This window comes from Protopterus annectens, chromosome 13.part0 (assembly GCF_019279795.1).
Source record: "Protopterus annectens isolate FY-2018-M chromosome 13.part0, PAN1.0, whole genome shotgun sequence".
NCBI classification, from domain to species: Eukaryota; Metazoa; Chordata; order Ceratodontiformes; family Protopteridae; genus Protopterus; species Protopterus annectens.
In genome coordinates, this window is record NC_056747.1 from 1,197,108,490 (window position 1) to 1,197,129,416 (window position 20,927).

A 20,927-nucleotide genomic window follows, 5' to 3' on the forward strand; every position below is an offset into this window, starting at 1 on the left:
AGAAAAGCATACAGGAATGTTCCTGTCCAAGGAAATGGAAATGTATATGTTTTCTAGGTCCATTTGCAATGAACCTCGAAGCAGAATTTTGCTAGTTATTTGTTACTAATGTAGGTGAAAATCTCTACCGGACGTATTCCCCACAACAGCTGGATCACATCTTGGGAAGACTGGTTCACTCTCCATTTGTGAGGGTTTGTCCTGGTCCTACTCAGCCTGTTAGCCATAATATTTTGCTTTGACAGTTTTTAAGATGCCTGAAGAATAAGACTGCACTGAATTGCTATATTCTGGGCTATCATGGATATTCTGCACAGACAGTAAGATATGGTACCCCTTATGTACCACATCCTTGTGGTGCTGTCTGTAATCACTTCTAACAGCCCAGTGGACCACAGATGACAGAGTTCAGAGCATGTATAACTGCCACCATGACTTGTATGTTTGTGTGTTTTGGTCTGTTCATTTTGCTCCAAGGACCTTGAAGCACTTTTACTCCCACAAAGACAGCTCCCTAAGTAAATCTGAGGTGTCCATTCTTACAGATAGTGCTGGAGCTGGAAGTGAAAATGGGAGACCTGGATTTAGATAAAAATGTTCTCTCCACCAAAGCAGCTCCCATTTTAGAAACTCCAAAACTGGAATTTAGAATGTATGTCAGGAGATATTCATGTTGGGTAATGAAGACACAGTTGGCATAATGTTTAACATCTTCACCTCCCATGCATAAGGTGCAAGGTTTATTGCTGACTGCTTGTCAATGCCTGTCAGGAGTTTGCATTTTCTCTCTGTGTCTCAGTGGTGTTGCTCTCACCTAAAAAAAAAAAAAAAAAAAATGCCGAGTGTTTGTACTTCACCCAAGAATTGAGTTGTGAGTAGAAGCACAGAGATGGTGCCAATCAGGGGAACAGTTGTACAGACCAACTTCTTTGGGCATCAGCTGTGATGCTCTGTATCCCCTACGTAGGAGAGCACAGATCACAGATTGCACACTGCCAGAACAAGTTACTCGATGGTGTAAAAACTGTCTCCAAGTAATTTGGTTACTCTGAATAATGTCTTCAAAATTGGCATGGTTATTTGCCAAAGATAAGTGGGATAAAGATCCAACCTAAGCTAGGGACCTATGATAGTGGTAGGAGTGGTGTGCATCTCTACTGGCCAGTGTGTGCCTGCCATAAAGCCCAGCAGCCCTGGGTCGATAAGACTGGGTTACCTGAGATACCTTTGTTGAGTGAATGCTGGATGTAAAAAACAATCAACCTGCCAAACATGGACTAAGGAGCGCTACACTCAAAACAGAATTCACTGAAAGGATACAGCTTGGAAGTGGATGACATGATGGTAAGGAGGAGCCTGGACATCCTCTGTATCCATGGAAACATGATGGTAGAGCACTGCAGTAAAGCCACTTGGCTTGGGATCAAGAGTCTGCTACTGAGGGGGAAGGCAGACAGGAAATTATGTGGGTATTGTGGCGAGGTGAGGTTTCTGAAGATGGTAAGGGATGTTAATACAATTAGTGACAGACTCATGACAATCAGAATCCACTGTAGGGCAGTATTCATAATATCTGCCTACACCTCACAGCAGAGATGTGATAGTGATGAAAAGATTGCATTCAGTCAGCAGTTGCACGACCTACTAAATAACACAGGACAGCATGAAATGGTGTTGATAATGGGTGGCCTGAATGCACATTGTAAACTTCTGTCTGACAAATAGCTTGGTGGTGGCCAACACATGGTTCAGCAAAAGAGAAAGTGACAATATCATATACAAGAGTAGACAACATGCAACTCGAGTAGACTTCCTCGTAATAAGGAAATGCTTTTTGGGTAGACTCAACAATTGCAAAGTCATCTCCAGTGAAAACAGCTGGCCAACAGTATAAACCACTGGTCGTCACAATCAGCAGCAAGCAGTGGTCAGGGACGGCACTTACGAGTTCACAGGACATCAATGGCAGACAGAAGGAGTACTTAAAGATTCTGATTGAATAAATTCCCACAGAAGCTATATTGCCTGCAGAGAAAGACAAGAAGCCTCCCTAGAAGAAGTTAGAACCGCACTATGGAAAGTGAAGTCAGAGAAAGCAGTAGGCTCAGATGACATAACAGCAGATATGATCAAGATTCTGGGTGAGTTAGGAGAGAAATGTCTCCTGAGGGTACTCACATAGTAGGGAGAAAAATATGCATAACAAATGGAGAATAAGCACTTTTGTGGTGCAGGAACTGGTTCTACAACACAAGCTTGCAACTTGTGAAAGAGTATCAGAGACAACAGATGTGTCTAGTCTGATGGGTATGGGGGATGTCAGTGAAGGAAAGAGGATTATCTATCCACTACCAAGAGCATCCTCCATGATTTACTTTCAGCACCCACTTTCCTGGCACTATTTGTGGTCAGGCTGGTGGGTTGAGTAAAATCCTGGAGGGAGAGGAAGAAGGGATGGGATGCCTTGAATTCTGACCGTCATTCTTTAGGAGGGAAATAAATGATCTTTCTGGTTTGAAATTGTTATCCTCCTGCTATTTCCTCTTGGTACCCCAACTCTTGCTAGGCTGGGATTTTTGTTTGTTCTGCCAGATGAAGTTGGATGTCTACCTGGAATATGACAACATTTTAGATTCCCCAAGCATCAAGATTCCATCTATTATCCAATTGCTTGAGAATCATGGTAGCAGCACGACTAAATACAAACTTAGAACTTTAAAGGAACATTCAAAATCTCATTTTTTTAAATCCTCAGAAAAATTCTGATTATGTAACCAAGCATACCTTCTCAATACAAAAGAAGCAGCTACATTTCTAGAAATTTTGTCTGCACCCTCTAAGACCTCATCAAAGCATTTTTAAAAACCTGAGTCACATTAGAAGTAATCTGATTCATATAACATGTCTGTTCAGCAAGGAAAGATAGAGCAAAGTCATCTAAACTAAGCACATTGCAAAATAAATTTTCACACGAAACCCTGACAATTTAAAATTCTAAAGACTAAATTGCTACACTGAGTCAACCCCCCCCCCCCCAGAGATTCTTGTTACTTGGACATTCTATCCAATGGTGTTGGGTTAGAAGAACCCAAGGCTCTCTTGTCACAGTTGGCAGTTGGAGAAACTGCAGCTGGATCAGTTGACAAAGGAGTAACTATTTCCTCATACCCTTTTTAGGGACAGGTTCACTAGCTAAAGGGGTATTACATGCAGTTTTATAGACATCTTCTAAGGCCAACAACAGAGGAGGAACAGCGAAAACCTTTGGAATCTCATCTCAATAAGATCATAAACTCTGCCGATCTCTGTCATTGCTCCTGACTGCTTCCAATCAAATACATCTCTAAACCTAGCTAGCATCTTGTGTAAAGGTGAACACTTATTAGGTTTCTGAACCTGTTCACCTTCCAAAGAATCAGACTAGACAGACTTAGTGTTAGCACAGTCCTTATCAAAATCTGTGGTGCTAGACTGATCTCCAGCAAAGGTAGCCCCATACTCACATTGAATAGGAGTATAAGCTGCAAGATTAGCTCACTGTAAAATACTCTTAGCTAAGGAAACCACATCAGCCCTGCACATGGTAACAGCCTGTCTGTCATGTGTTGAAGTTTCTGTTTCTTCTTACTACGAACTACATATTAACAGCACTAGAAGACAAAGTTTCTGGGACAGAGCATTATGTCTGACAAGGGGTCTCAACACCGGACCTCTCCTGCACTTAAAGGGTTTGGTCCTCCCATACCTTAACCAGGTACTGGAACAGTCTTAGAGGATGTGTCTGACCTCCATACCATAGAGAGCTGAGGGCTCACACTAAAGGGTGAAGGGGAAAATAGTAAAAGGCCCATAAGCTGGCTTAAGGCAACAATAGATTCATAAACCACAGACTGAGGCATGTCTTTGTTGATTTTGTTTTCTTTTTAGGTGCAACTGGATTTGATAGGGGGGTGGGGGGCAGCCATATCAGGAGCCATGAATTCAGGGAAAAAAACACTGGCCACAATAATGCACTGACACTAAGGGCAGCAATAACAGAAAATATAAACTATGTTCCCACACAGTAAATAAGGCTAAACTGCAAAAAATACAGCAGAAACAGTTTAAATTGTGCTAAGCATAGTTCTACAATCTGAAAAGTGTAGTAAACAACAGCACACACAATCACAATACCAAGTAAAATTCACTTGTCCAAATAGTGAATTAAAAATCAAATATATACCCTTAAATCAACTAGATACTTTTTAAAACATAAAATACGCATTTACTTAAGAGATTACCTTGTTAGAAATGAAAAAAAATCCCCACATAAAACGCAAATAAAGTAATGTGTAGTAAAATATCAATTTAAAAATAAAAATGGATATAGCAGTGTTAAATCAGAAGTAAATATTAAAATGAAGAAAAAAGTGAAACAATTTGATATTTTACTGTCAGAACTTCAAAATGAATCAGATAAACAGAAATAAACTCTTGGCACCCTGCTACACGAGGCAGTCCCTATTGTTCAACTAACACCACAGAACTTCAGTTTTACAATAGAGGTCCTAAAACACTTTCGATATACTCTAACTGCATAAAAGCTGTAGTAAGTATACAAACAACACAATGGTAAGTTAGAATTCCCAGCGGAATTAAACAACAGAAGTAAATAGCAAGAATACAGAATAAAAGGTTAACATACATATAAGTAATATTTAAAATAAAACAAAAATCAAAAGTATCTGATAATAAAGAGGAAGGGAAGTTCACAAAAATATCTTATCTGAGTCTGGAAACTGTAATCAACCAGTGCAGACTGCTGAGGGGATTCAACTGTATGTCTCCTACAGCTGGCACTAAAAGACTGAACAAATGACTTTCTGTGTCAGTTGATAGGCATCCTCTGACTGGAGAGACCTAGTGAATTCCCTATCACAGAGTCAGAGGTTCTACGCTTTGGAAAGCTGCCAGTGTGGGTTTGTGCTGGCAGAGGAACAATATGCCACTAAGGCAGTGTAAATGATGAACTTCAAAGGGGATGTTGACATCATGGGCAGTAGAGAGGTATCAAACTCCTGCCGCACTATATGACAGTTTTGGAGAGTGTGACTAATAAACAAATATGCAGAGTAGCAGAAAGCAAGATGGGAAATGAACAGTTTGGATCAGATCTCAATGCAGCACTACTGAGACAGATAGTTGAGAAATAGCTATATATGTTAAAGAGTCTAACTGAGCTTTCCTACATCTGAAAACACATATGACAATGTGACAAGAAAGCTGATTTGGACAGTCCTGTAATGGCTCAAAGTCACAGAAGCACTGGCAAAATTAGTATAGGCCATGTACAAGGACCCAATGGCACAAGTACAAATAGTGTTTAGACTCACAGAGGAGTCCCCAGTGAGAATCAGTGTGCATCACGGTTCAGCTCTGTGCCCACTACTGTTTATACTGGTGATGGACTACATTAGCAAACAAGTCGGAGGGGAGAGATCAACAAAGCTGCTCTACGTAGATGATGTGGCATTATAGGCTGACTCTGAACAAGGACTTCAGCAAATGACAGGGGAATGGAATACCAAACTGAAGGCACATTAGAAGAAGCTGAGTACAGACAAGACAGTTGTAATGGCAACAAATGCAGGAATTCAGAAGCTGACGATCAACCAAGAAGAGAAAACAAGAATAACAGGTTAACAGCTTCAATCTGGGATGTGTGGTTGAGGAGAGGGTAAAGTCCAAATGAGGAGGTTAAAGCAAGAATCAGAGGGGCTGCAGCCAACTGCCACAGAGTGTCAGGGATATTGTGACAGAAGAATGCCAAAGAAGCTGAAAAATAAGGTGTACAAAATAGTGCTGTGACCAGTACTACTATATGGTACAGAAAACTGGGCAGTGAAGGCAAAGCAGTTGTGGAAGCTAGAGGTAATGGGGAATAGTGTGCTAAGCCTGTGGATAAAAAGGTTGTGGCCAACATAACCCCTGAAAACTTTAGTCGCAGCAACAGATGACCAAAGTGCAAAATATTGCTTTGTGTTTCATGTAGAAGCGGAAAGCAACCATCCCTGAATTTCCCCATATACTTGCTCTGCTCCTTGTAAATCTCTTGCTTTCTGGTAAATCTCAGAGGAATACAGTAAGTCAGGATGCAACATGTGTTATTTCTATAATTTAAGTGAATTTGTGCAGCATTCAAAAGTTATTCCTGCTTTCATTTTACTCTCAGCCCCCAGCCAAAATGTGCAGGTGCAGTTTGTGCATGTCAAAATGCTCCTGTTGAAGTGACTGACACTGTGATTATGAAAGAACAAAGCAAGAGTCAAAATTTCAGCTTCATAGAAACCAGATACTAAAACATATTCCTCAGATTTGACAGTGCAAGGAGGGGTCCAGAGAAGAGAGTATGTACAAGGAAGCTGACCTCTCTGTTAACGTGACTTTTTCACTGCACATCAGAATTACAAATCAGAGCTGCAATATCAGATACAGACATATTTTAATAAATGCAGTAACAGAAATACCCATTCTAAGGACCCAAATCATGTCCGCTGCATAAACAGAACATGTTGGAGGGACAGGCATGTGTCTCAAAAATAGACCCTTCACTTGAACAGGCTTCCAATTTGTGCAAATTGATGGGAAATCACACATTTTGCTCTGGTATGGCATCTATGTCCTTAATGGACAGGAGCAGCCTGTGAATGCTTGATTTGTACAAGCCTATATCTTAAACATAAAATTCCTTGGGGTATTGACACGTCAACAATATTTTGGAAAATGTGGGGTAAGCTTGACTAGGCTTAACATGGCTCTTGGGCCAGTAGCCCAGTAACCACCTATGAACCTATAAGAAGGTCTCACTGGGTTATTAAGACAGGCATCTTCCATACTCAGGGTTGCTCTGTGCAAATATTGACCTATGAATGTCGAGTCCCCATCCTGAATGATTCTGTATTTATGACCTTGTTTAGATCTGAAAAATGATAAACTGGTCTTGATGTGTCATCCTTTTTTGGAACTAGAAACTGTCTGCAGTAAAGACCCCACACACTCGGACTGATAGATACTTGCCTTTTTAATTAACAATTGATCCATTCTCTATAAGGCTTGTTACACTTGATGGAGAGCTGTCTGTGGAACAAGTTGTATTTGAGATTTCTGGAAAAAAAATTATTTTATAGCCTTGCTGCATTGTGTGTAAAGCCCATGTGGCTGTGTCATCTCTTTCTATGTAGACAGATGGCTTCTGGATGAATTGAGCACGATGTAGAGAAGAGGTACTATTAGACAAAGGACCATCTTGAAAAAAATATTAAATCCAAACAAGTCTGTCAGAGACTATCAGGTCTGCATTTTTTTGCAGCCTACAAAAGTATTGTCTCCCTACTTAATCACTGACTTCATGTTCCTGCCCTTTTGTTTCCAAGGTCCCAAGTTCTATTTTATTTGTTATGAAAATAATGCAAGAAGCATGACCCAGAAGTCTGTTACCCATCAATGAATAGATTTACATCAAGCTAGATACACACTATTTTTCTCTGCTAATAGTTAGGAAAGTTCATTTTTGTTCTTAATCTTATGTAATCTTACTCACTCCCCCAGTCCTACTCCACTGACAGGGTCTTACAAGGATCTCTTAAGTACAGTAAAATTTGCAAACAGATGAAAATTCCAATGATTATAGCTGTGTGTTGCATCTACTGAGTATTACAGTCTAGAGCTGCAAAACTGTGTACTAACACAAAGCTTAAGCCTACAAGGCAGACAGCAATGGACCACATCAACATGCAGACACTATTCTAAACATGCAGAGTAGGTAGAACACAGTACTAAAGTAAAATGAAATGCCCATTTTACCTGCTTGAAGAAGGAATGGCTGAGAAGAGCATATGCCGATGGTCTGTAATAAAAAAGGATACAAATAAACAATTAGAACTGACAAAATGAATAAATACATTTTCAGGGTATTATTATTATAGAGATTATTCTACATGTCATAGTGGAACAATACTACAGAAATTACTTTTCTCTAAGTGTGAGATATCAAAAAGGAAATATGTTATTCAGGTGGCACATAAGCTGCAGCTATCAGATAACAGGGGACTGATGAAAATCTATCTTGAAATTTAGTTCAGAGCTGCTGGTAATATGGCAGTAAAATATACAGATACATGTACTCCTTTCCCTGTTTGGTTCTTTTTTTACTGGATAAGTACCTAGAATTATACTAGCAGTCCATGAAGCACCCTAAAAAGCACAACAAAAAAGAGAAAAAAATAACAGGGACATATAAGCACAAACAAAGGAGGAAAGTGGAAGTTGCAAGAAGCAAAGCTTTAAGGAGCTGTACATTTGTATATTTGCATACATATTTCAAGACCATGGCTGCTACGTTTACAGACTTTTTGTTGAGGATCTAGGGGTCACCAGGGTCATGACAAAGAATTGAAGTTACATTACTGCAGAGATTCCAACTTGCGGTTCCAGCAGGAAACAATCTCAAAAAACACAATCTGTTGAAACTTGATTTTAGCACTTTCGTTTTAATAAATGCAAAACTTCTTCAGATAAAATAATAAAAATCCAAACACATTTGAAATGGAGCTTATGTAACATCCTTGGTCACATGAGAACCAAGACCTCTTTCATTCATGAAACTTAAAGCTATACACCCCATATTAAAAGTCTTTACTCCATAGCTTAAATTACATAGTGTCCCATGGGTATTAAATGTTGCAAAAAGATGTCATCTGAACTGAAGTTTAACATAACAAACCATAAACAAAGCATGAAAGGCCTAGGAAATATAAAAAGCATAAAAAAATATAAAAAACTTGCTCTCAAATTTTATTACACAATGGAAAAATTCAAAGTAGCATCCACAAATATTCATGTTGAGATCATAATATAGTAATAAGTAACTATAAGAAAATAAACTGAAGAATGAGAAATAACCAACATTTTTTATTTTATATTTTTAACGCATTAAGTTTAAGTAAACAACCAATGGAAGAATTGAATGTGCCAAGGTTAGAGGTAGATGAGGCTCAATTACTAACAGTTACAGTTAGGATAGGAGGAGATAAGAAAAAAATGATGTATAACCAATCTACAAGAAAGTCCCCAGGAATAGATAGTATTCCTATTTAAGTTTTAAAGCTAGGAGGTAAAAAACTGATGAAGATCTGGAAGATTTTGTTTAACAATATTTTAGAGGAGGAGAAATACCAACATCCTGGAAGAAAGTAGTGAGAGCTGTAATACCTAAAGGTAAACATCCATCAGAACCAGCTTCATATAGGCCCAATTCAATACTAAACCATGATTATAAAGTGTTTATGTCTACGATGGCTAAAAGAATGGCAAAAGTGATGTCAAAACAGATAGATATGGATCAATGTGGTTTTGTGGAGGGGAGACAAACATTTGACATTAACAGTACATTGATGATACAAAGGGAAGCAGAATGTAAGAAAATACCCCTATTGTTGGTAGGTCTTGATACAGAGAAAGCATTTGACAGAGTAAGCTGGGACTTTATGAGCAGGGCAATAGAAGTATTTACATTCCCTGAAAAAAATATAAGGTTGATTAGGAGGATATATGACAGATTGGAGGTAAAAATTAAAGTGGGTGGGTGCCTCTCTGATAACTTCAGCTTGAGCAGAGGAACCAGGCAGAGGTGTCCTCTTTCTCCTTTATTTGCATTATATTTAGAACCATTGGCAAAGAAAATAAGGGACTCAGAAATTCAAGTACATAATTGGTATGGTAGTCAAGAAAAGCTGACTATTTGCAGATGATATTATTTTATACCTGATAAAACCAGAAAAGGACAGTGCATTGTTGTAGAACATTTACAGTTTCAAATCTTTTCAGGATACAAAATAAATGAAGCTAAAACAAAGGCAGTAGGTATACAGACACACAAATTGGTTCAGCAATATCCATATTTATGGGGGCATGATAAAACAAAGCATTTAGGAGTATGGATTAAAAATTATTCATGTGTGGCAGCTACAGATATGTAACATGGGAAGAGACTAAAGAAAAGTTAATGCAAAAAATGAGAAATTGGAAGCTCTGCTATATGGATATGGATAGTAAGATACAAGCAGTTAAAATGCTTTTTATTCCCTTTAGTCTAATACATAGGTCAGGCATATTTTTTATCAACTAGAGAAGCTGTGGACAGCAATTAATAAAGAACTAAAGGATATCATCTGGGAGAGGATGACATCAAGAATCAAGTGGGATAAGCTGATTCTTCCAAAAGAACAAGGCAGACTGGGATTACCCGATTTGAAGGGGTATCTCAGAGTTACACAGTTAAGGCTCCTATAAACAGCAGAAGCATAAATCTATAATTCACAGTGGAAAGGGATGATGATGATGAAATGGGGAAAAGCTCAAGAAATAAGGACAGACTGGGATTTTGGATGCAGACCTTTAAGGAGAATTGTTGTGTCTTTCGGCTTTTCCCGGTTAGGGGTCGCCACAGTGGAACTCCGGTCCGCTAATGATTGGCAGTATATTTTTACGTGCCGAATTACCAGCCCTGATGCACAACCTTCAACGAAGGTACGCCCATTCACGCAGGTCTCCACACAGAAGACGCTCTAGCTGAGAATCGAACAGGACAACGTCTTACTGTGAGGTGACAACGCTACTGCAGCACCACCACTGCAGTCATATTATATTGATAAACTAGCAGAAAGTATTCTAAGACCTAAGCCAACACGGGAATGGAGAAAGGAGATTTTGCTGATAGGAATGATTGCAATTAGGGATACAGACAATAGGCAAGAGGGGGCCGGAATTTATTGGATAAAGCTGGCAAAGGAATCAAGGTATTGGGAGAAAATAACTAGAGAGGGAAAAGTAACAGAATGGGAAGACACAAAGAATTTATTTGGACTGTATGTTGGAGACTGTCTTTCCTATCAAGTACTGGTAATAGAGTATAGGCCAGGGGTCTGCAACCTGCGGCTCTGGAGCCACATGTTGCTCTTACAACCCTCTCCAGTGGCTCCCTATAGTTTTGAAAAATAATGGCCACTCTTCCGCACACACACACACACACACGCTGATAGTGATTGAGTGCTGGACTTTAAATATTGCTCTTATAAACTTATAAACATGATAGAACAACACGATTTCTGTTGCCATGCATTCCACACACACTGACAGTGATCAAGCAATCCCCTAGCAGCAGCATCTTCTTAAATGTTTCCATACCTCTCATACCTTTCAAATTCTTACCACAAGAAATCTGGACAGAGGCACAAATAAAGGGGAACAAAAATAGGGATGGACTTCAAATATTGCTCTTATAAACTTAGAAATTTGCTAGAATAACATGGTTTCTGTTAGCATGCATTTTACACACACACACACACACACACACACACACACACACACACACACACACACACACACACACACACACACACACATACAAAATTACCTGTCAACTGTGCAGATTTTTGCAGAATGTCCTGACTTTTGCCTCATATTTAGGGTGTGTTTCTCATAAAATTCTGGTTTTCTGGCAAATCATTGAGGGCTGAAGTCAGAAAAATAGACAGACATTTGAGTTTCAAACTTCAAAGTTCATGCTAATGCAAAGTCTGTTATTCTATCAACTTTCTAAGTTTGTAAGAGCAATATTTAAAAGTGTCCCTATTTTGGGGCCTATGTGCCCCATTATTTATGACTTTGTCCAGATGTCTTGTTCTAAGAAGTCTAGAGATATGACACAAACACACACACATACACATACACACATACACACAATGAGCAATACTGAGCAATCCCAACAAAGGAACAAAAATAGGGATGGATTTCAAATATTGCTCTTATAAACTTAGTTCTTTTATATTTAGTATAATAGCTATATATAACACTTCATACACTGTGTTATCTTAATTTTAGGGGTCAAATAGGTTTTGTGGCTCCCGATGAATTTTATTTGGTGGGAGAAGGGCCAAAAATGGCTCTCTTGATAGTGAAGGTTGCAGACCCTTGGTATAGGCAAAGAGAAAGAAATAGGGGGTCCTAGTAGAATCTAGGATAGAAGCTGCCATTAAAAAATGAATAATTAGTATCGCATATAAAATACTGCATAACTATAAGAATAGATCAAAGGAGGTTAAAAAAGGATTGGAAAGAGAGATTGGATAAGCAATTCACAGAGAAACAATGGGGGATACATGTATATCTAAAGAGAAAAACAGAAACATAGCAAGCAGCATAAAATCCAATCATTTTAATGTAATAGGTAAGCGTTAACTATATTGTTTGTTTTGTGTATAAAAGGACTACTGCTTTCTCTACTATTGGTATGGTCTGAAGAAGCACTATTTTATGGTATGAAAGCGCTTACCTATTACATTAAAAGACTGGATTTTATGCTGATTGCTGTGTTTCTGTGCCTGATAGTTTTTCTCTTTGGAACGTTTTGCTTGAGCATTGGCACAGTTAATTCCTTGAGGACTTATTTTCTTCTCGTTATATGTATATCTCCCAAATATGCAACAAACTCTAGAAGATTTTGGATTTTTGAGTTGAAATGTTTACATAGATATTTTTATACTCCAGACTCCAGAACATTTTTCCTCAAGTAGATAGCAAATGTTGGAGGGGTGATGGGGAAGAAACAGGTAATTGGAAACATGTTTCAGGGATTGTAATGAGTTAACAGACTTTAAAGATTCACTGCAGACTGTTGTGTCACAGATGCTAGGTGAGCAAATTGGTGTAACTAGGGAAATTATTTTTCTGAGCTATGATACAGAACTGGGAATTGCCTAGACCAACTAAGGTTTTCCTGAGTCTAATTATGGTGGCTGCCAAAAAACAATTACTAGAAAATGGAAATCAAAGTCTAAACCAACTGTACTAGAAGTAGTGCATACAGTAAAAGAGATAAAAGACTGGAACTGGGATCTTTAGAAAAGGGTAGGCGAAAATTACATAGGAAAAAAAATGGGAATTGTAGAACAATTTATTTTTATTTATTTTTTATTTATTTAACATTTGTTGACCGGGAAAGTCCGACTAGGTTCCACAGATCCTGTTTTCAGCGGAGGCCCGGGGAGAAATGCTCCAGAAGCATGTCTTTAGAACAATACATACAGGGGAGGAATGAGGTTTAAAAGAAGGCAGGATTTGAATGAGCTAAGTAATGTTTGACTGAGAATGATTGGGTAGGTAAGTGATGCATAATGTTTGCAACTAGAATTGTGTGAATATGGTCTGTCATGTAAAATGCTTCTTGTAGCTAGGATTATGTCAATATAATTTGTTTTCATTTATATAACTGTATGACTGTCTATGTCATAAGTGATAATTTAATAAAGATGTTTCTTGTTTAAAAAAACACATGTACTTTATGAACCACAAACTTATTAAACTCTGTTACTGACATTGACAGACTGTAATCCTTAGTGCTCTAGCACAAAAAAAACAAAGCAAAAAAAAAAAAAAAAAAAAAAAAAGAAAAAAAGGAAAACATCAAAGGAGACCTGGAACTTGGTGTGGAAGATTAAGACTCTTGCCTCCCATAACTAAGGTACAGGGTTTGACCCTTAGCAGGTTACTTAACTACAAAGGGCCCACTAAACTGGGGCATTCCACACACACATGCACAAAACTAACCTGAGATCCTCATCTGTTTGGCAAAAACATCTCTGTGTAAGCTGATTCTTGTCCTGAAGCTGCATCTTTGTTCCCACCACCACATGGGATTCTTGCAAATACATTGCCTGCTTGACTTAAATCTCATGCTTGTTGTCCACTTCGGTCAAATCTTGGAGTGTCAGTGTTGCTCTCCAATCACACTATATGTTGAGCAGGAAGTCTACTCTCTGTAATATGCATGCAGAGCAAGAATTTCCTACTCTGCTTTCATGTCACGCAGACCAGACTACCTGCTCAAGGAAATCTTTACTTATTGACTTTTTTAAAAGGACTTTTAAAAGTAAAACTGGCATTTTTTAAGTTAAAAAAATGGGACTTTTTTAAACTAAACTTTTCATGGACAGTACCGCCAGCCAGCTCTGGGCCCCAGGTAGCTGCCTAGGTCACCTAGTGCTGGATTTGACCCTGCCCCAACTACTTCAGACACTGAAATTATGTCATCATTCTGCTAGACATGAATTAGTCACAGATGTATCAGGGTCATCCCACAAGATGTGCTTTTTATCATCTGATAAACAGATATGTACATATATTTGCTTTTCTTTACTGGAGTCCATTAGTACTACTAGGATTTTAAAAGGACAAAGCTTCAAAGGACATTTGGAGAGGTAAGACAGGTGCATGCATATGATCTTTAAGGCAGTGCAGCAATGCCATACACTCACTGATAACTTGCTCTGGGTACCAACCAATGAGCCTACACAACTACTAAAGTTGGAGGTAAACATCTCAAGCTTCTCAATACTTACACATCTCAGGCACCAGAGTAACATAAGAATACTAAACCAATGTATGCTGAAGTTCTAAAGAAGCCTTATAAAAGCGTTCAAGACAATCTAGATATCAAACACTATACCTAAACCTCAGCAACACACAAATATACTGCCCACCCTCCCACACAAACCTGACCAACCCAGCAGCAAAACATCCATGAGACACCACAGCAGCATATACCAGACCTAAGACTATTTAGGCATGGCTGTCACATACAGCAATATCTTACATGTACGTGATATTCCATACTGACACAGCTGGAAATAAGAAGTTAAGAAAATGTGATTCTACCAAATGAAATTTGGAAATGTGGTCCTGATCGTGGAAGAAATAAAGATAGGGTATTTAAGTTTCTTCATCTCAAGTATGCTTAAGGCATGGTCATTGTTCTTGTGGTCAACAACCATGGGCAATAACCACGGTTACTGCCAATGTGGGAGTGAACGACTTGCCTCACAACTCTCTATAACAAGTGTACAGAAACATGACTGAAACTTTCTAAGTAAACTTCTGATGTAGACAGGCTACTATTCTTGGGCAGTGTTCTGCATCACCATGAATGATGCCACAATAAAAAAAATATAAAATTGACTTCAATAACTGGCTTGAAGACTGGTGTCATTCTAAGGGGAAGAAGCATGCTTCTGCCAGGAGTGAGATGGCTGACAGTCTGTTTCACAAGATATGCACTACATCTCTCTCTTCCAGATTTCTGTATACTGGCAAAAACATTTTCTGCCCCCAAAGTGCCATTCTTGTTTTTTTTTTTTTTTTTTTTTAATTTTTAATGCACAAAAAACCAAAGGCAAGCAAAAAATTAATCCACGACCTTGAAGAAAGGAACCGGAACTCTGCTAAAGTCCACTACTGGACTTTAGCAGAGTTCCGGTTCCTTTCTTCAAGGTCGTGGATTAATTTTTTAATTTTTACCCAAAGTGCCATTCTAAGGCAAACTCAGTCTCTACTACATCTACCAACTTAGCAGATTCAGATTTAGCCCATATAAAGTTGCACTACTCAGTGCTAGGAGCCTAAATGAAAAGTTGCCTGCACTAGAAGCCTTCTTTGCTAGAGAAAATATTGCCATCTGTACAGTACCCAAAACATGGTTTTAATGCAATAACATTCCCTCTATATACAGGTTTAGTGCCTACCATTACACAATAGACCCTTCAACACCAGATGGCCCTACCTCAGATGATGTGCATGTGTAAGGTTTTATTCATAACCCCCATCAACCCTTGCTTACTTCGCCATGACAACGAACTACAGTTTTTACTCATACTGGCCACAACAAAAGCATTAACCTTTCATATCATGACCGACAATAGATTCCCTTCCATGGTGTATGCAGGCTACAATGTCTACCTCAAAAACACAGAAGCCCAAACCAATAAGCCAAACACAATTTTTCAGGGTGATTTCAACAATCCATCAATAAACTAGCTAATGTAAACCACAAATAACAAATATGCACAATGGCTTCTAAATTTCATCAATGCCCTCTTGACCAATTACTGCCAACTCCAACTAGGGGCCAGGCCCTTATAAATACAGCTCTTGAGCATAAGACACCACTATGCAGCACCACAACTGCAGTTATCCTCTCACTTGTCAAACTTGACCACAGTGTGGTTGCAAACCCCAATGTTTTTACGGACTTTTGCAAAGGAAACTTTCTACCACTACCTACACTAGCTAGTGACTTCACAAGGACCCTAGAGCTAAAATATTCATGTACATCAATGATTTTTACTGTCTCCTAAACTCTTGCACTGTGGCCTCAGTTTCCATATGTCACAAACGCAGTGCCAAGTTCTTAAAGTAACCCCTATGATGGCCCCCTAAGGTAAACAAACTCTAGAGCAAAAGAAGAAAACTCCTGGTCCTAAAAATAAACTCAAATCTTCCCATGGTAAAAAGAACCTCAAGAGAATTGAAAAGGAACTAAAGCTAAACATCAAAACCTGTAAAGCTAAGTACAAAGTTGTACACTGCCACCAAGTCCAAATATAACTATAAAACCTTCCTCAACTATGTCAGCAATCTACATAATAATGCTCACACTGCACTGAGCTAATATCAAATTTCACTACCCACTAGGATTCAGGGGATAGTGACAATATTTCTGAGGACAAATTCAGTTCTAACCTCTCTCCACTGCTACTCCATAACTTCCTTCCAATAGCATAATCTCAGGATCTCCTCCTAAAGTCATCACAGAACAAGTATTAGAAGTCCTCACCAAAAACAATACAATTAGTGCCAGAGCTGCTCTAGTCCATATAACAGAGTGCTTCCTTGACAGTATGAAACAGTGCCTCTCAGACCCCTCATATAACCTGTTTACACAAAGTCTATCCAACTGGCTAGGCTCCTGAAGCCATGAGAATGGCAGTGGTGGCCCTCGTACACAAAAGGGGCCCAACCACTGACACTAGGAAATACAAATGGATTATCCTCACCAATTTCATATGTCAAGTAATGGAGCATATAATCACCAAATTCATCAACAAGGGTACTGGCAGACTGAAAAACGTGACCTAAATAAGTTGAGCTTTGCAAAGAGAAGACTGTGTCTACTCAATCTGGTGAAGTTTTCTGAGAAAGTCAAGAGGAAAGCACAAGATGAAGGCAATTCAGTGCACAATGTACACCTCAACTTGGCAAAGGCTTTTCTCAAAATGCCACACTTGAGAATCATTGAGAAATTGAGCCAACTAAATATCAACTCCTACTTTATTCAATGGATATCAAACTAGCTAATGGACAGATTACACACAGAGTAGCAGGCACCCTTTCTTCTAAAAGATCTGATATGTGTGGCATACCTAGGGTTCTGTCCTCACATCGTTACTCTTTGGCTCATACAATGAAGTCAAGGGTCTCTGGTTCACTACGATTGCAGAAGACTATAACTCAAAGCAGTTATCAATAAACCAGAAGGCACATGTATCATCCAGGGCCATACCTGTGTAAATTCATGGTGTCAAGACCATGAACTAAAGCTCAGTGCGAAAAAAATACACTGTTCTCTCGCTGGGAAGCGAGTGCCCCCCTGCAAGCAGAGAGGAGCTCTCTAAAAGTAGATACTGTTGTTAGAAACCTGGGAATATCTGGGGACTATAAAATGTCCTTCAATCAGTGTATATACACATCATTGTTTGAAAATATTTCTACTCAGTACAATGACTACTAAAGGAATTTCCTTCACATTCACAGGTTCATAGGAGGCTACTAGACTAATGTCCCTATAAATTGTCCTTCAATCAGCATATATACATATCATTATTTGAAAATCTTTCTACTCAATACAATGATTACTAAAGGAATTTCCTTCACATTCACAGGTTTATAGGAGGCTACTAGACTAATGTCCCTAAGGCCTTTACAAGCCTAGCATGTTATACCTGTGTTCCCTGACTGACCTTGGTAAGATGGTTGTTATTCACACAGTGAGTTTATGATCAGCACCGACTGCTCCTGTCCATGAAGGACATAGGTGCTACCCCCAGGGTGAAGTTACAGTCTCCCATTCCAACTGTCTAGGTCACGGTTGAATGGGGTCATTCAGGAGCTCTGCTTTGTGTGACTTGGGAGTTTATTCCAGTAGAGCAGCGATCTCCGGGAGATGTATCTGTCTCTCCTGCATGTTCTGTTAATGTCACAGATTTGAGGATGTGCAGCATTTCCTTTAGGACAGGGTCAGAGACTGCTCTCTTAAGCCAAGCAAAAGTGCTTCTCAGCAGCTTGTAGGATACAGGGTACAGTGATAGGGATTTCAGTCTTTCCAAGTAGGTTATGTTTCTGCAGGCCCTGAATTTTCTAGGTGAGAAACCTCTGTGGTCTCTCTAGGTACTGCAGGTGTCTGGTGAGGGACATGCAAAAGGGAGTGTTCTTCTCTATTAATGGTCTGATAAGGGTCGAGTACAGAGGAGTTATAACATCCTTGGTCTTGGATGCGATGCCCTTACTTATGAGATGTGCAACGTAGAAGGCTTTCATTACCACTGTGGACACATGGTGATCTAAGCTTAGATTGCTATCAATCTGTGTTCCCAAATCTTGCAGTATTGGGTTTTAGCTCAGGGGGTGCATCTAATATTGTAATTTGCAGAGACTTCCTCTTTGCCAAAGGGCATAATAATGCACTTTTTGTGTTTAGTTTTAGTCTGTGGCTTTGGCAGCAATCATTTGTCTGTGTTAGCCCCTTTTGTAATATGTTAAGATCATTTGGGGACTCAAATGGTTGCACCCAGTTTGCAATCATCAGCAAACGTGGTAAGCAACAGGCCTTTTACTTTGCCTGGACTTCTGAGAAACAGATTCCAAACAGTAGAGGGCCCAGCACAGATCCTTGTGGTATACCACTGGTAACTGGTCTACTGGTAGAGATGGAATCCGCAACTTTGACAGTATGCATCAGATTAGTTTCTATTAAGAGGTGCAGTAATCAAACAGTAAGCTAAAAGCTGGTTAAGACTGAAGTCCAAAAACAAAAAACAAAACCAAAGGAAATTAAGCTGCTTCAATAAAATCCAAGGACAATTCCACAGTAAATAATTCCAGTAAGCGCTTTCATCTTTAATAAGACTTCTTCAGACTAGAAGTTAACACACACACATTTAAACACTTTAAAAATCACATGACCACATACTTAGTCTTTTAACCCTTTACGTTTCAGATATATAATAAAATCTTCTCTATTGTTCAGCCCAGGGGGGTAGCAAGCAAATTATTGTATTAATATTATTCTTAATTATAATTTCTTCTCATTTAATAGTGATTTTTTTTCATCAAACAAATGGAGTGGCAATGGGGGCAGCAATGGACCCCAGCTATGCCAATCTGTATATGTATGGGTGGGAAACCACTCTTATATTACATAGTAAGTACCAAAATAATATTGTGGCATTTTATTAACAATGTTTTCTTAATTTGGAGAGGAATGGAAGAGGACTTATGTGAATTTAAGACATACTTCAACACTGTGTGTACTTTTTTGGAATGTACCTGCCAATTTAATTTAACAACAATAAATTTCTTGGATGTAACCATCTTTAAGGACAAGACCAAATTAGGAACAAAACTTTTTAAAAAAGAGGTTCAAAATAATATGTACTTACATTATAGTAGCATGCACCCCAAAAAGACCACAGAAAATATAGTAAAAGGACAGTTGTTAAGGATTAGTGACCTGACAGAAAAGGAAAAAGATTTTGGTATAGAAAGTGACAATTTTTGTGAAAAACTTGATCAAAGAGGTTATCCTAAAACATTAGTCACAGATATTAGAGCTAATGTTAAAACTCAGTGAGGTGCAAGAAACAGAAGACGGTAGAGCAAATAAAAATGAAAATAAAGTGAGAATGTCTATTGTGAATAGTTTGGACTCGGGGAGAATAAAAGAAATAATAAATAATTGGAAATTGTTTGGGGGACAAACTGAGTTACTAGAAACTATAGGGCATATGCCTCTCTTTACCCAAAAAAGAGGCAAAAGTTTCAAAAACTTCTTTCAAAGTAAGGTGACTATACCGAAAGTTAGAAATGGAATGGTTAAGTGTTACAACTGCAATATGTGTAACTATTTATTCATGGAAAAAACAGAATGCACTTTGAATGATGTTAAAATAACTGTCAAATGGGTCTTTTCATGCAAATCTAAGTATGTAATTTATGCCACTTTTGGCTTAGAATGTAAATCTTTTTATGTAGGAAGAACAAGAGAATTGTACAAAAGAATATATGAACATAAATATGCAGTTTCTATTGGGGATGAAAGGAATGCCCTGGAAAAGCATTACAAACATGGTTCATGCAAAGTTAACTTTAAATTCCTTGTACTGGACAGTTTAAAAAATGTAGAAAAATTCATTTAATCCAGAAGATGACTTGGGGTGTTTGGAATATAGTTGGCAGGTTAGACTTAATGCTTGCTACCCCCTGGTCTGAACAATAGAGAAGATCTTATTATGCATCTGAAACGTAAAGAGTTAAAACACTAAGTATGCGGTCATGTGATTTTTAAAGTATTTAAATGTGTGTTTTTGAATGTTAATTTCCAGTCTGAAGAAGTCTTATTACAGATGAAAGCGTTTACTGGAATTATTTACTGTGGAATTGTCCTTGGATTTTATTAAAGCAGCTTGATTTCTTTTAGTTTTGTTTTTTTGGTTTTACTTTCTATTAAGAAGCATAGGCAATTTTAAAGCTCTCCCTAACCCTGAAAACATGAAAGCCTATACGAAGCATACACAAATACACTGTACAACCACTTAAACAACTACAGAGAAACGTCAGTACCTGACCAAGCTAAACCCAGGTCTAGATGGAAAAACAAGTCACCCTGGTGGACCCCTGCCATAAACAGATTATACAACAGAAGTAAGAAATTCCTGTCTAGAAGTAAGTGGGAGGGTGCACAACAGAGAAAAAAATTCCTTATTAGTCTCAACAGGCAAATC

General features: G+C 38.5%; 1 protein-coding gene across 5 annotated transcripts in view; it reads right to left on the minus strand.

Moving 5' to 3' along the window:
• Positions 1–20,927, minus strand: part of STRADA (STE20 related adaptor alpha) — a 923,993-nt gene that overhangs the window by 8,043 nt on the left and 895,023 nt on the right. For all 5 annotated transcript variants that reach the window (XM_044055203.1, XM_044055206.1, XM_044055205.1 and 2 more), the window contains one exon: positions 7,843–7,885. In XM_044055203.1, coding sequence (XP_043911138.1) covers positions 7,843–7,885 — 43 coding nt within the window. The remainder of the gene's footprint in view (positions 1–7,842; positions 7,886–20,927) is intronic.